Here is a 12,422-nt window from a genome sequence, read left to right on the forward strand (position 1 = left end):
AGTGCTTCAAAGGCACCAGAGCCAGTTAACTGTCTTCAAATTGATTTTAATATCTCTGTTCCCTGTAGACATTAACTCCAGGACAGCAATAGGAAGTTCCAGGATGTTTCTTATTCCAGGAAACTCTTCATTTTAGTCAGAACCAAGTCTTTCATATAATTTAATAACTGTTACATTGATTTCTCTTAAATCACCACAGCTCTGTGCACTGAAGCACTTTTAAAAATTAATACTTTTTTTTTAAGAGTAGGTTAATTTCTCCCCTTAATAACTGAGATTAATAGGAGATTGCAAGGGGCTGGTAGTGAAAAGAGGGCTGGTTTATGATTAACACTCATGGTCGAGAGCCCCCATACACCACGAGCAGATCAAACAAAGCGGTAACTGCATCTTTACAGCATTACTGCAAATGACTCTACCCAAGAGTAGCCAATTCCTCCCTGCCCCCACAAGCTAAATCGATCCGGACTGACCTCCTTCCTCCAATCCAAGCACAACTCCAATTTTACAAAGCGTACCCGAGTTTACTGCCAAAGTGTTTCTGCGTAGAGCTGCTCCGCCAAGGAGAACAGGAAGGAGTTTGTGCAAAGCCCCCTTGCACACCCACCGTGCCCACACCTTCCACACTCGACAGATGCTGCTCACCCTCGCCACAAAAAGACCAAGTTTATTTTTCAGCGTAACTTATGGCAAATGAAGTCGGAAGAAGAGGCTTTTGGGCGTTCAGAAAGTCCTGATCCGGAGAGCCACAAGGAGCAAGTCAAATGAAGTTAAGCAAAGGTATATATAGCTTGACTATTAGAAAACAGGCAGGATCATCTTAAATTACAAAAGGCTCAGAGGAAATGGGCAGAGTCGTGTGGTTTAAGTCATTCTAAACAGGACAGAACAGTGAAGGTTAAAGAAAAATCTGTGGTGGCTAAAAGCAGCGAGTATTTACATGATAGGTATGCTTTTCTAGAACAGGCTGCTCTGCTTTTATAATAAGGCTCTGGGGACAGACTACAGCTCAACACACCTGCAAAGGGACAGCAGATGCCAAAGCAGAAGTTAAAGCCTCCTGCACTGTGTGTTTTGTTGTGGCAATTAACAGCTCTTACCATCAAGATAGCACTGATACAATAAAAATGCCTTTGCAGCAAAATTACTGCCCACAAGTACTGGATTCCAATTCACCAGCACCTGATACTGGAGGAATAAACAGCAGAAGGGGAAGGAAGCAATGGAAACCAAAAGCAGCTTCTCTTCAGGACTTTGATTTCCCCAGACGTGTGTGCAGTCAGTAGACTTCTTCCATAAGGAGATGACACCACAGGGCTGGGGCACGACTTTGGCTTAAGACAACAGTTGCCAAGATGAAGAAGTGCCATCAGACCCCAATATGGCCTCATATAACTGTTTTCTAAACCTCAGTTTAAGCCACTTCTTTATATAAAGAATGGCAACAGACCGGCAAGGGTGCATCACTCAAAAGCAACCCAAAAAAACAAAAATATTGTGGAGGGAACAAGTTCAAGTTGACACTAGGCTGTTCTGACCATGCAAATGAAGCACCTTGTCCCATGTGCATATTGCACTGAGCAAGGCTGCTGTGATACACACAGAAATCACTCTTCACCAGACCTAATGGCAGCAGTGAACGATCCAATTACACAGAAACTCCCAGAGCAATTAAGAAATGTGGCAGCTCCCACTCATGGCATCCTCAGGCCAGCAAAGGCTTTACACTCTGAAGGTGCAACTGAGGACCTCCAAAACAAAATACGGAGAGAAGACAGCAGGGAGCAAATGCCAGCGCTGGAGGAAGATGCGTCAGCCTTCCCACTCTCCAAACCCTCGAGTCCCCCAAACCCCAGGGCACACGAACAATCCTCCAACCACTGCCACCTTTACTATGCAAATACCTCAAAATCATTAGTCGTTTGCTCTTTAGACCTTTTAAATCCTTTTTCCTTGAAAACTCTGTAAGAAGCCAAGCTGCCTAGAGGCCACGCAATCCGAGAGGAGGCTGGGGTCCTGCTGCAGCCCAGAATGGTTCCAGGTATGTTTTGGGGAGGTGGCGTTCACCGGCTTGCTGTCAGGTCACACACAGGCATCACAAACACCACTCCAGATCAGAGATGACACTGATTTCCAGCCCTTCCTCTGCCCCTCGGGACAGCATGCAGAAGTCAAGGACTGGCAGGCTGCTGAGATACACAGAGAGGGATGTCACCCAAGGGGTGACATCAAGCTCTCCTGCACCACTGAACAGGCTGGATTTTGGTACCTCAGCAAAAGAACAGTCTGTGTTCATGTACGAAGGCAGCACAAGTTCTCACATAACCCAATCTACCTGCCTGCCCAGCGACCACAGATTTAATCAAGCATCTCTTACCAAAGCATGCAGCAAACTCCTCATGTTCTCTCTTTGGTTTTGCTCCTCTGTCTGGCATGGTCGTAACAGCACAAAGTTTAACAGGACTTGCCACTCCTACCACTGCACCGGGCAAGGATGGAAAAGACAGGTACTTTCCTATACAGTCACCTGGAAAGATGTAACCACCCAAGCTGCTCCCACACCTTCTGAACGGCATGTTTCAGCTTTCCAGGCAGACTGTTAATATTTAACGGTTTGGCATCTGGGACAGCAAAAAATCAGTAAAGTGGAAGATATTGCTGAATCAAGGGATGGAAAAGCTCCAGGACACTCCCAGATGACTCCAAACTGATGCCACTGCCTCCAGTTAAGTGCCTGCTGCTCTACTGGATCCAGGCTCCAGCGCCGGCTCCTGTGAAAAAACCATCAGCTCTTCTTTGGATGAGCAACGATGAGCAGCTCAGAAAGCCCTAGGTTTTATCAATGGATTTCCACACTGGTGCTCATGGCATTCTAACACGTGAGAGCACTAGCAGCAAACAATGTAGAAAGCTCTGAAGTCAAAAGGCAAGTGTTGAGGAAGACCGATCTGGCTCCGTACCTCAGCAGAATATGCCATTTGAGCTGGAGGATGACTAAAGAGTGAAACACCTCTTCAAGAGCAGTAGAGCACGCCACTACTATTATTTCAGATTAACGGGCACTGTCACACTAGACACCTGGTGAGTGCTGCCAGTCTGCCCTGCGGCAGCTCGAGACAGACACCATCCCTCTGAGGTATGAACTCCATCAGATCAGTTTCAGATTGGAAAACAAAGCTCTAACAAAGGTCCTGCTCAGTTTCAGAGCACACAAGGTGAAACATCACTGCCTTGGGTTATCTGTGGGAATCTCCAGAAAGCCCTAAGCAGTAATGTTCAGTGCACAGACCTACAGACAACCAGCAAACTGGAGAGAAAAGCACCCATAAAAATGCTCTGTTCTTTGGGGGAATGTACGTGGCACCTGCTATTACATGGCACAATGCTCAAGTGAAAGAACCACCTTGGCTGATTCATAGAAGGATGCTTTATTGTTTCTATACTTAAAGCAGAATACTTCAAAGCACATTGTAATAGGTGCAGTCTCACAACAGGTGGCTTCAAAAGAAAGAGTCCAGGCAAAGTGTAACTGCCTACAATCACCTTGCTCCCATCTGTCACTTCCTCTCCACAAGGAAGAGAGTGGCACAAGAAGTATTTCTTGTTCTGGAAATCATTTGAGGTCATTTATGGCTGGTTTGTCTCAGAGCCCTCCTGCTCTTTTGTCACCTAGCCGACACAAAGCATCATCTCCTTTTCACAAAGGATCTCAAAAAATCTGCTCTTCCAAGCTGGTCAAGATCAATTTCTGTGATGCAGCAGGGGAAGGAAGCTGATCGACCACTTGGGTACTAGAAAATACATAAGTTAAAGAAATAATTAAGCCCTTTCCCGTCAAACCCATCAGCCAAACTACACCAGACCTGCAAGCTGAGACCTCTGGAGAGGACCCCTCTCCCTCTTCCCATTGCAGCCTGTTAAATGGCTTCCACAAGTTCATGAGATCACATTTCTGTCTCATTCCTCCCGCAATTAATTCTGCAGGGGGCAAAGATCAATGCTATTACAATTCATTTACTTATCTGGTTTTATCCAGTCAGAAGATACTGGTCAACAGCTACTGGTGATGACCAGACCCGGCTGTGCCAGGTGACTCACTAATGTGAGGCTTTGCTCAGGGAGCTGGATTTGGACTACCACACCAGTGGCCCACCTCACAAGGCACAAACCATTTTCTCCCACACTTCAGCTCTGCAAAAAAATGAACTGGCTCCAATCTCGGCTTGCTAGGCACTGAGCTGATGCAATCCCTAAATATTTACTATTCAGGAATCCACCACTTGTAATCGGTGAGAAGCACAGGCAACGTACGCGAGTGAAGGGTGTTTCAGGATGCAAATGATTTAACTGTCTGAAGCACGTTCAAATTCACACTTACCTATATCCTCCTGCAAGTGGGATTCTCCTGTGCACTTTCAGTGTTTATGTTAAACACCACTTTAAAAGACAGAAGCAATTTCACCACAGATAAGCTCCTACCAAGCCAGCAGATAGCTTCTGAATTGCCGTTGTCAGAGAATCTATCCCAATTGCACGCAATTCCTATCAGGCGCTGGACAAATTTAAGAAATTGCCCGTCTCTTCCTTTCCCCTCAGTAAGGCAATACTGAAAAATAAAACCCATCACTGCAAAGTACCATTCTCCCCCAAAGCCATCAGTAGCTATGTACTTACCTGAGGAAAATCACCATTTTTTGGTAAGAAGTCAGTGGGGTCCACAGATGCATAGTTTGTATCCAAGAAATGTGGTCTGCTGATGGAATTCATATAAAAATCGCGAGGGGAATTAAAATATTGCCTGTAAGGAAATGGGAAAAGCAGTTATTTCCTGTCAGTCCTGAGTATTTCTCAGGTTGCTTCAGACTCCATCATCAGCGGTGAAGCTGCAACTATGGGATGACACGTAAAGGAGATTGGTACTAAAGAAAAGCTGTGTTTATCCAGAAGAGATATCTAGGCAACTTAATACATCTATACCAGTTATATCCTACTTCCCATACTCCGTAGCGTAAGAGTCTGGAGAGCTGATTAAGAGTTCAATTCTCAGCAATTTGTGTAAACTGGGAAGCATTTAATAGATAAAAATGGTCTGAAGGGCTAAATAATATTGCAGTTCTGACAACAAAGCAAAATTAAGCCTCAGTAATGTGCCCGGGTGCGACAGAACCTGACAATCACACTCCGTAAGGACAAGCATCAAGTTTCACAGGAATGTCACACCCCAGCGCTAGTTTGGGCCATAAAATTGAGACAGCCCTGCAAACCAGCACAGGCAGGGAAAGAGAGCACCCCCTTCGCACCCCCTTGATGGCGAGGTTTATTGCTCCCAGGTCTTAAAGGCAGATAAAAATGGAAGGGTGAGGGACAGGCAGCTCTAGGCAGAACTGTGCACCCAGAGCTGAATGATGGACCTAACCAAACCCACCTAGTGACAAAGCACGATCCCTGCCGAAGGAACTAGTGAAAAAAAGCAAAGGTCTATGCCAGCACTTCTCCTGCCTCCTTCCCCCAGCAGCCCCACACCCCACACACCCCCCCCGAGCAGAGAGAAGGTAAAAACTGCAACCGAGCAGACAACTCCCTTCCTCCCACCCAACCCAGGAGCAGCCTCTGGCCCAAGTTAAAGCACCGTCTTCTGGTTTTACTATTACACAGGCAAAGCCCTTTCCCTCTCCTGCAGGAGCAAGGAATGTGCTTCGTAATCTTTCCCGTAAGGGCTGCGCACTGGTTGCTTGGGCAATCGCCACCCAACACGCTCGCAGGCTGGAACCACTGGAACGTTTCACCCCATCTGACTGGTTTCCTCTTGTGGCAAAAGTTGTACGCTCTTCGCAACGCCAGAGTTACAGAACCCACAAGCAATAAACTTTAACAAGGCACTGGGGGGGGGTGGGGGGGGGGGGGGTGGGGAGGGAAGAAACAAAATTTAAAAAGAAATCCTACCCAGGAGCAGAGCAGGGAATGACTGCACTGCCAAAGTACTATTAAGCAATTAAAATGCCATGTGCGGCTAGCAGCTCATTAATACGCCATGCTTAACATTTACATATGTATTTATGTGCAAACACAGTTATCTCACTCTGCTAAATACATTTTTCCTGCTCTTTTTTCATCATTAAAAAGAATTTCCTCCCAAAGGAACAGCTCCCTCCCGCTCTGTTCCTTGTTCTCCCCTTATTTTTAGTGCTGCCAGTTTCACCCCGTGCAAGCACGGAGGTGTGAATTTAGCACACCTGACAGATCCTCTGACAATCCAGCACCGACTCACGGCTCCTCCTCATCTATTCAGGCAAATTAAAATTCTGGGAATGACTGTATTTACACACAGGGAAAGGCTTGTTTAAACTGCTTTCAAGCTGTGGTCTCACTGTCTCTCTTGCACGAGGACAGAGCTTGGCCAGTGTTAACTAGCTAACCAGGGAAGGGGAAAACTATTTTTACCGGAAAAGTGAACGCAGCCTCCAATTTCACCAGCACCTCGTGGTCTGGACAAGAGTCAGTTAAGGTAATGGGAAGGAGACCAAAGCAGCCACAGTGTCCCTGGCCTGAACTGCTGTGGAATGACCAGCCCTGGTATGTTATTTTGCTTCCCTTCTTAACCTTGGTTTTCAAATCTGTGAACACAAGACGCATTTTTTTCTTGCCATCTGAAATAAGAGCCGATAGCAAAACTCAGTGCACTGCTTCAAGATCCTCTTAGGAAAGCCGCTGAGTATGCAGCATTTGTCAAACTCCAGATTTCAGTACCTTTGGTGCTGTGCTTTACCCTTCTTTGAATAGGACCTTAAAGATCTTCTCTCTCATTTGAAGAGCTGGCGTAAAGACACTGACAAGTTACCTTGAATTAAACTGGGGGGGAGGGTGTAATAGTAAGTGTTAACTGGAAGAATCAAGTACATGAACCTTGCTGTACTGCCAAAGCAAAGATGTGAAAACAGCCTTGTAGCAAGATGGCCCTGTATGTACCTGCTTACATTCTCCAGATTTAGTTACTGGTGAACTGCTCCATGGAAGCTACTCTGGGTCAACCGCCTCCCCTCAGAGGCAGAGGATGTTCACTGGGTAAGTCATCATCATTTTAGAAAGGAAACTGATACTGGCTTTAATCACACTGGATTTACTGCCCATTCACACTCCTATCATAAGATCTGACTTTGAGCTGCAGCACTAAAGGAGGAACCTGGTGTCCTGGGCAATAGAAAACACCACCTGCATTTGTCAGCTCCGACACTGCGAGCCGTGTCCTGTCATGGAGACACTCAACTTGCCCACAAAGAGCCAGACTACAGCTAACCTGGCCCATCCCAGAGCCAAAATCCCTCTGATTAAACTTGGAGGACAGTCAGGGACATGCACAACCAAGGTCCATCCGATGACTACGGGCAAACGCTACACCAGCTCCTTTCAGGACAGGATCACTCTCCCCATTGAGGTTGGCTCCTGAAGCAATTGAGGCCCTACATCAATCACTAACCTCTAATAACACATACACTTATTATTTAGTCAGGGAAACTCATCTCTTCGGTGCCAAGACCAGCGTCTAGGCTAGGGAACAAATGCTAGGGAGTTTGGAGTTATCTCATTTTACTTTTCGGCTGCAGAAAACCCAGTGCTGATCTTGCTGAATAAAACCAGACTTTTTTTAACCCCAACAACTAAATGCATTTAGTTGTAAGTTCTTAAAGACACTGTTCTGCACAAGGTAAAGCTGATTCCAGAGAAGCACTGTGCTCTTCAGGCAGAAGAGGCTGCACTGGCACCAGCCAGCCCCCCCAAAGAGGAATGCTCCCCGAATCCTGCCACCACCAGCACCACCTTGCCTTGTGGAAAGGTAGTCACTCCCAGTGAAACCACACGGACAAAAGGGAAGGAACACTGGTCTCCCACTTGTGTTTGAACTCTTGTCTCAAAAAAGGGAAGGAGGGGATCTGGCTGAAGAGCGTGGTCTGAAGAAATCAGCTTTTTGCTGCGTGAAGAGGAGGTTGCATGTCCTGACCCAGTACAGTCCTTCAACAGGTACCGGTGAAGAAAAATAAGCACCTGCTCCCTGCCCCACAAGCAAAACAAACCAATAAAGCCCAGCCCAAAAATTCAGCTATGAAAAAAAAAAAAAAGAATATTTAGAAATCTAACTAGCCCATGAAGGTGTGCAACATTCAGAACCCAACAAGCACCAACAGTTTTACCACAGAGAGGTTTTCTACCCTTCTTTAAGGAATAAAGCAGCTGGCCCACAGAAATTCTTTCACCCCCAGCTCCTCGGGGTGGGGACACACACGATATGAGCTGGGTGGGGAACACCTTTGGGTTACATCAAGCTTGGAAAATTCCTCTGAGGAGCAAGACTGTGTCTCTTGCTGCCACCCACTCTAAAGGGCAGCAGTGGAACAGCTTGGCACAAGGCAAACCTGAGCCGACAGCTGATGACCCAAACCATTTGATGTCAATCCAGCCGGAGGGTCCCAGGGTAGGATATTTCACAAACTCCCAAAGAATCTTGGGGGGGGGGGGGGGGGGGGCGGGATTTTTTTTGTTGGGTTGTTTTCATTTGGGTTTTTTCTTTTGTCAAGAAATTGATCATTGCCTTCAGTTTTTCCTGAAGCTCAAGACTTTCAACAGCAGGACCCAGAGGAACACACTGTGGCTGGGCTCTTCCAGGAATCTACAGCTCAGAGGTGAGCGCATCCCTCCCAGGAGAAGGGTCAGCATACTTTGTCAGTTCAAGCTTGCTAGGCTACTGTGATATTGTGCCTACCTCGCACGCTTCATACCAGCTGGCTCATCCATGCACCTGAAGCCCTTCTGGGGCCACGCTGCAACTTCACTGGGGTCCTCCCATGTGTATTTTGGCCAAGCTTTATGCTCTGTTACATCCATTCAGAGATGCAAATTCCACATCTCAGGCTGGCAGATGTGCAGAGATGAGCTGCCAAGGTCACAGGCTGCCTCAGGATCAGCCGGGTACTCTTCTTCCCTATCACTAGACCAATTCATGTTTTTCAAAGCCTGTTTTACTGTTTTAGCAAGCAATACTCCATACATAGGTGGCAAAGTGGGAAAGAGCCTAAAAACAGCAAGAAAAGGGGGTTGTGTGTTTTGGAAACTGGGGGAAAAAAGCTTTGCTCCAGGTTTTGAGAAATACTTTTTTGCAGATATGTGACATCACTTCCAACAACACAACTGGACTGACCCAGATTTCCCCGGAGCAAGGAACGTGTTGAGCCTACAGCTGCAAAGGAAGCCCAGCTCCTCAGGGATAATTGCCTTAGAAATGAACTGAGCTGCAACTCTTCCCTACAGGGGACCTGAATCTTATTTGTTCTTTCAGCAAGGTTTAATACACTGTTTACATTTTTCAGGTTAAGAGAATCTGAAACAAAGAGGCAAGCTTGGGTATCTTTTAAAGAAATTCTCTGGCATGAAAGTTAACTACTGAAAAGAAAAGAAACGGGAAAAACCTGCTTCAGGACAAAGCTGTTGCTATGAGAATAAGCCACAGATACTTGCAAATGAGATTTCTTCTGCAATGGTTTTGAAAAGGAACTTGTCCTAACTCTAACGCCACCTGCATTTTTCTATTTTACAACATGGGCTATAATTACAACACCCTTTAAAATCCCATTTTTTCAAGGTTTCCATCCTTTCCAGGATTCCTACCTAGAACACCGTAAATCCACCTAAAAAAGATTCAGCTGTAGTTTTCAAATAAAAAAGGACAGATTTTTTTTTTTTAAATACACATGCAAGTTGCACCTGAAAGGTAATTTTTACGGTTATCAGGATATGAAAAACAGGATGCTAAAGGTGCAGCCTTGGCTACATCATTCTCTAGCAAATAATTACAACAATGAGCCTCATTTCCAAAAGTAACTATAGCAAAGTCAACAAGTTTACATTTGTAAATGCAGGCATGTCTTTGCAGGATCAAGGCTGTAACGCTTCCAGCAGAGTTGACATGAGCAGCATTAAGCAGGAAGAAAGTGAGGGGCAAAACCAGAACAAATGGTCAAAGAAAAAACACCCAACACAACAGATAAACACAATCTAATCTTGTGGTTCAATACAGCAAAACAGAAATTCTGTTATAGCTCTCTTGAGGATTCACAAAGTGTAATTTACAGGAATCATGCTCAAAAAGTACACCCTCTTCCAATCACAGACAGGCTAGCTAAGAGCAAAGATACTGAACTTGTCTGATAACTCCTCTCAAATTCTCACTTTGGGGAGTAACTAGCAAGGCAGAGCTCCATTCAGCACCTGTGGGACAGCTTCTTGGTAATCTTACATCAAGAACTGCCCTATTCCATGCACCCCATCATCACCAGCTGGCTCACTCTGCAGGCTGAGGTGGACCAGGCTCACCAGAAGCAAGGAGAACTAATACAGAAACAACATGTGTCTCATCCCTCCAAAGAGAGGAGCCGATTCTCAGGCTGGAACTTAAAGACACTCATGAGGATGGATCTCTGCTTTTCCACGAAGGTGCAAAAATCCCTTTAGGAAGGAGGTTAAACTAAATCCCCAAGCACCGGGAACTCAGTTATTAGCTCATGCTATCACGTTCCGTTTCTTTTATTTCTCTTTCCCCCCCCACCTCTGACCTAAATAAAAAAACATCCTGTATATCTGTGCCACTCCCTGTATTCACAGAGACCAAAGCAGCTGTCGAGCAGCCTTCACACCTTCTTCCCAACAATCAGCATCTCCCAGTCCCAACAGTACCAACCCAAGTCACTCAGTGGTGGCACAAGGCCACTTTATGTTGTCCCAAACATCTCCTGTCACATTCTACCTTCGGACCCAGGATGGAGGTTCATCATAAAAGGGAGAAGGAAGAACAGTGTTTACTGTTATGCAAAGATCCCCAAAAAATGCTATTTTGAGCATGTAATCTAGGAAAGTTTTTGCACTGATTCTAGAAAGCACATGGCTGATGTCTTCCCCATCAGACGGGGCCACTGCTGCTACGCGAATGTTTCTGAAAACCCATCACAGCTACACTTCACGACACTAAACTGTGCTGTGCACTAGACAGCTTTGAATTTCCTCACACAAGCTCATACTCATCACCTCACACCTTGTGGGACAAGGTTATCAGTGAAGAACATCAGCTACAACCAGAGGAAAACATCATGACTCTTGATGACCTCTGGGTTGCAGTCAGGGGCTGTTTTTTCAATATAGACGTGAGCTGGTAATATTTAGTCAGCTTCCAGTCACCTACATGGCAAAAGATTTTAACCTCACCCCTCTGCCACCTGGTACCAGTAATACCTTCTCCCTTGTCTGCACCGTCTGTATAAAGCTAGAGATTGCATGACGCATTTGCTCAGCTAGACTGTGCTAATGGGGTGTTTTTAAGAACTCCATTAGCATAAAAAACCCAGGTTAAAACAAGGCTGTTCCTCGTAGCAGCCTCCAGGTTTACCAGAAATCAAAGTTTTTTCTCATATTTAAAAAAAAAGAAAAAAAGAGGGGAAAAAAAAGAAAAAAAAAAAAGCTGTTTGCCCCTTTTTCCAAGATGTAGCAGTTTATGAAATGCCACAAGATCAGTGCATGATGCAATTATTTCCCCATCAGTTAGTGAAATAAATAAACAAGGAAAGCAGTAGAGAAAAACGGTTGAATCACAAGGGTGTGCAAGAGCAGAGGGGAATTATACAAAGGAGAACAGCACTCACTGGTTTTCACTTGGGAAGGATGAGGTTGGGAAAGAGGCAGGGTAGCAGCTACTCCATGAGTCGGCAACCAGCATGGAATTCTGAAAGGAGAAACCAGAACAGTTACAGCAGCCGAGGTCTGGCACAATTACCTGCAGCTGCAGATCTGAGGCCAGGCGCATGATTTCTCTCCCTTGGTGCTTTCCGTAAGCAGAGGTGGATCTTCATCTCTCATAGCAGGAAAAATCAAGTGCTACACTCCAGTTTCAGCTTTTGAACCCTACTTTCCTGTTTACCATCCCAGAAGGGCAATAGGGTCAGTCCCCTTTCTGAGCCCTTTAACCTCAGTCTCTGCAGAAAGCGAGCACCAACCCACTAACTTGAAATTGGGTTGCATAGTTAAACACCCCAAAACACTCTCTTCTTTTCGCCTTCCTACCTCCTAAACAGTCTCCCAGCATTAACAGGAAGCTTTCAGCTCAGCACGTACCAATACAATCATGGAAAGAATACGGTATCTCATTACTCAGCTACAGATCAGTCTTTCATCTGTCCTTTTTTTGTGTTCAGAGGAATGATACTTCATGCTTGAAGCAACATGCACTTGGGGGAAACAGGCCTCTTTTTAAACTCTCGTTTCCTATATGTGACAAAACTCAAACAAGTTATAAATAGAAAACTGCAGGAACACGCTATGTTAGGATAGAGGTTTGCTTTTTGCCCTGTTGAGAACAAATGCATCAAGTACTTGGTCTTGTTTTA

General features: G+C 45.5%; 1 protein-coding gene across 3 annotated transcripts in view; it reads right to left on the reverse strand.

Annotated features, from left to right (window-relative positions):
- SBNO2 (strawberry notch homolog 2) overlaps positions 1–11,842 on the reverse strand; it is a 50,759-nt gene extending 38,917 nt beyond the window's left edge. For 2 of the 3 annotated variants that reach the window (XM_056335966.1, XM_056335969.1), the window contains exons 1-2: positions 11,682–11,842; positions 4,675–4,798 (exon numbers count right to left, since the gene is read on the reverse strand). In XM_056335966.1, the coding sequence (XP_056191941.1) occupies positions 4,675–4,798; positions 11,682–11,842 (285 nt within the window). Of the gene's footprint in view, positions 1–2,377; positions 2,541–4,674; positions 4,799–11,681 lie in introns of those variants that run through there. The other variant, XM_056335968.1, reaches the window with a different exon arrangement.
- Positions 11,843–12,422: the final 580 nt, after the last annotated feature.

The sequence above is a fragment of the Falco biarmicus genome, chromosome 4, assembly GCF_023638135.1.
Source record: "Falco biarmicus isolate bFalBia1 chromosome 4, bFalBia1.pri, whole genome shotgun sequence".
In the NCBI taxonomy this organism is placed as follows: Eukaryota; Metazoa; Chordata; class Aves; order Falconiformes; family Falconidae; genus Falco; species Falco biarmicus.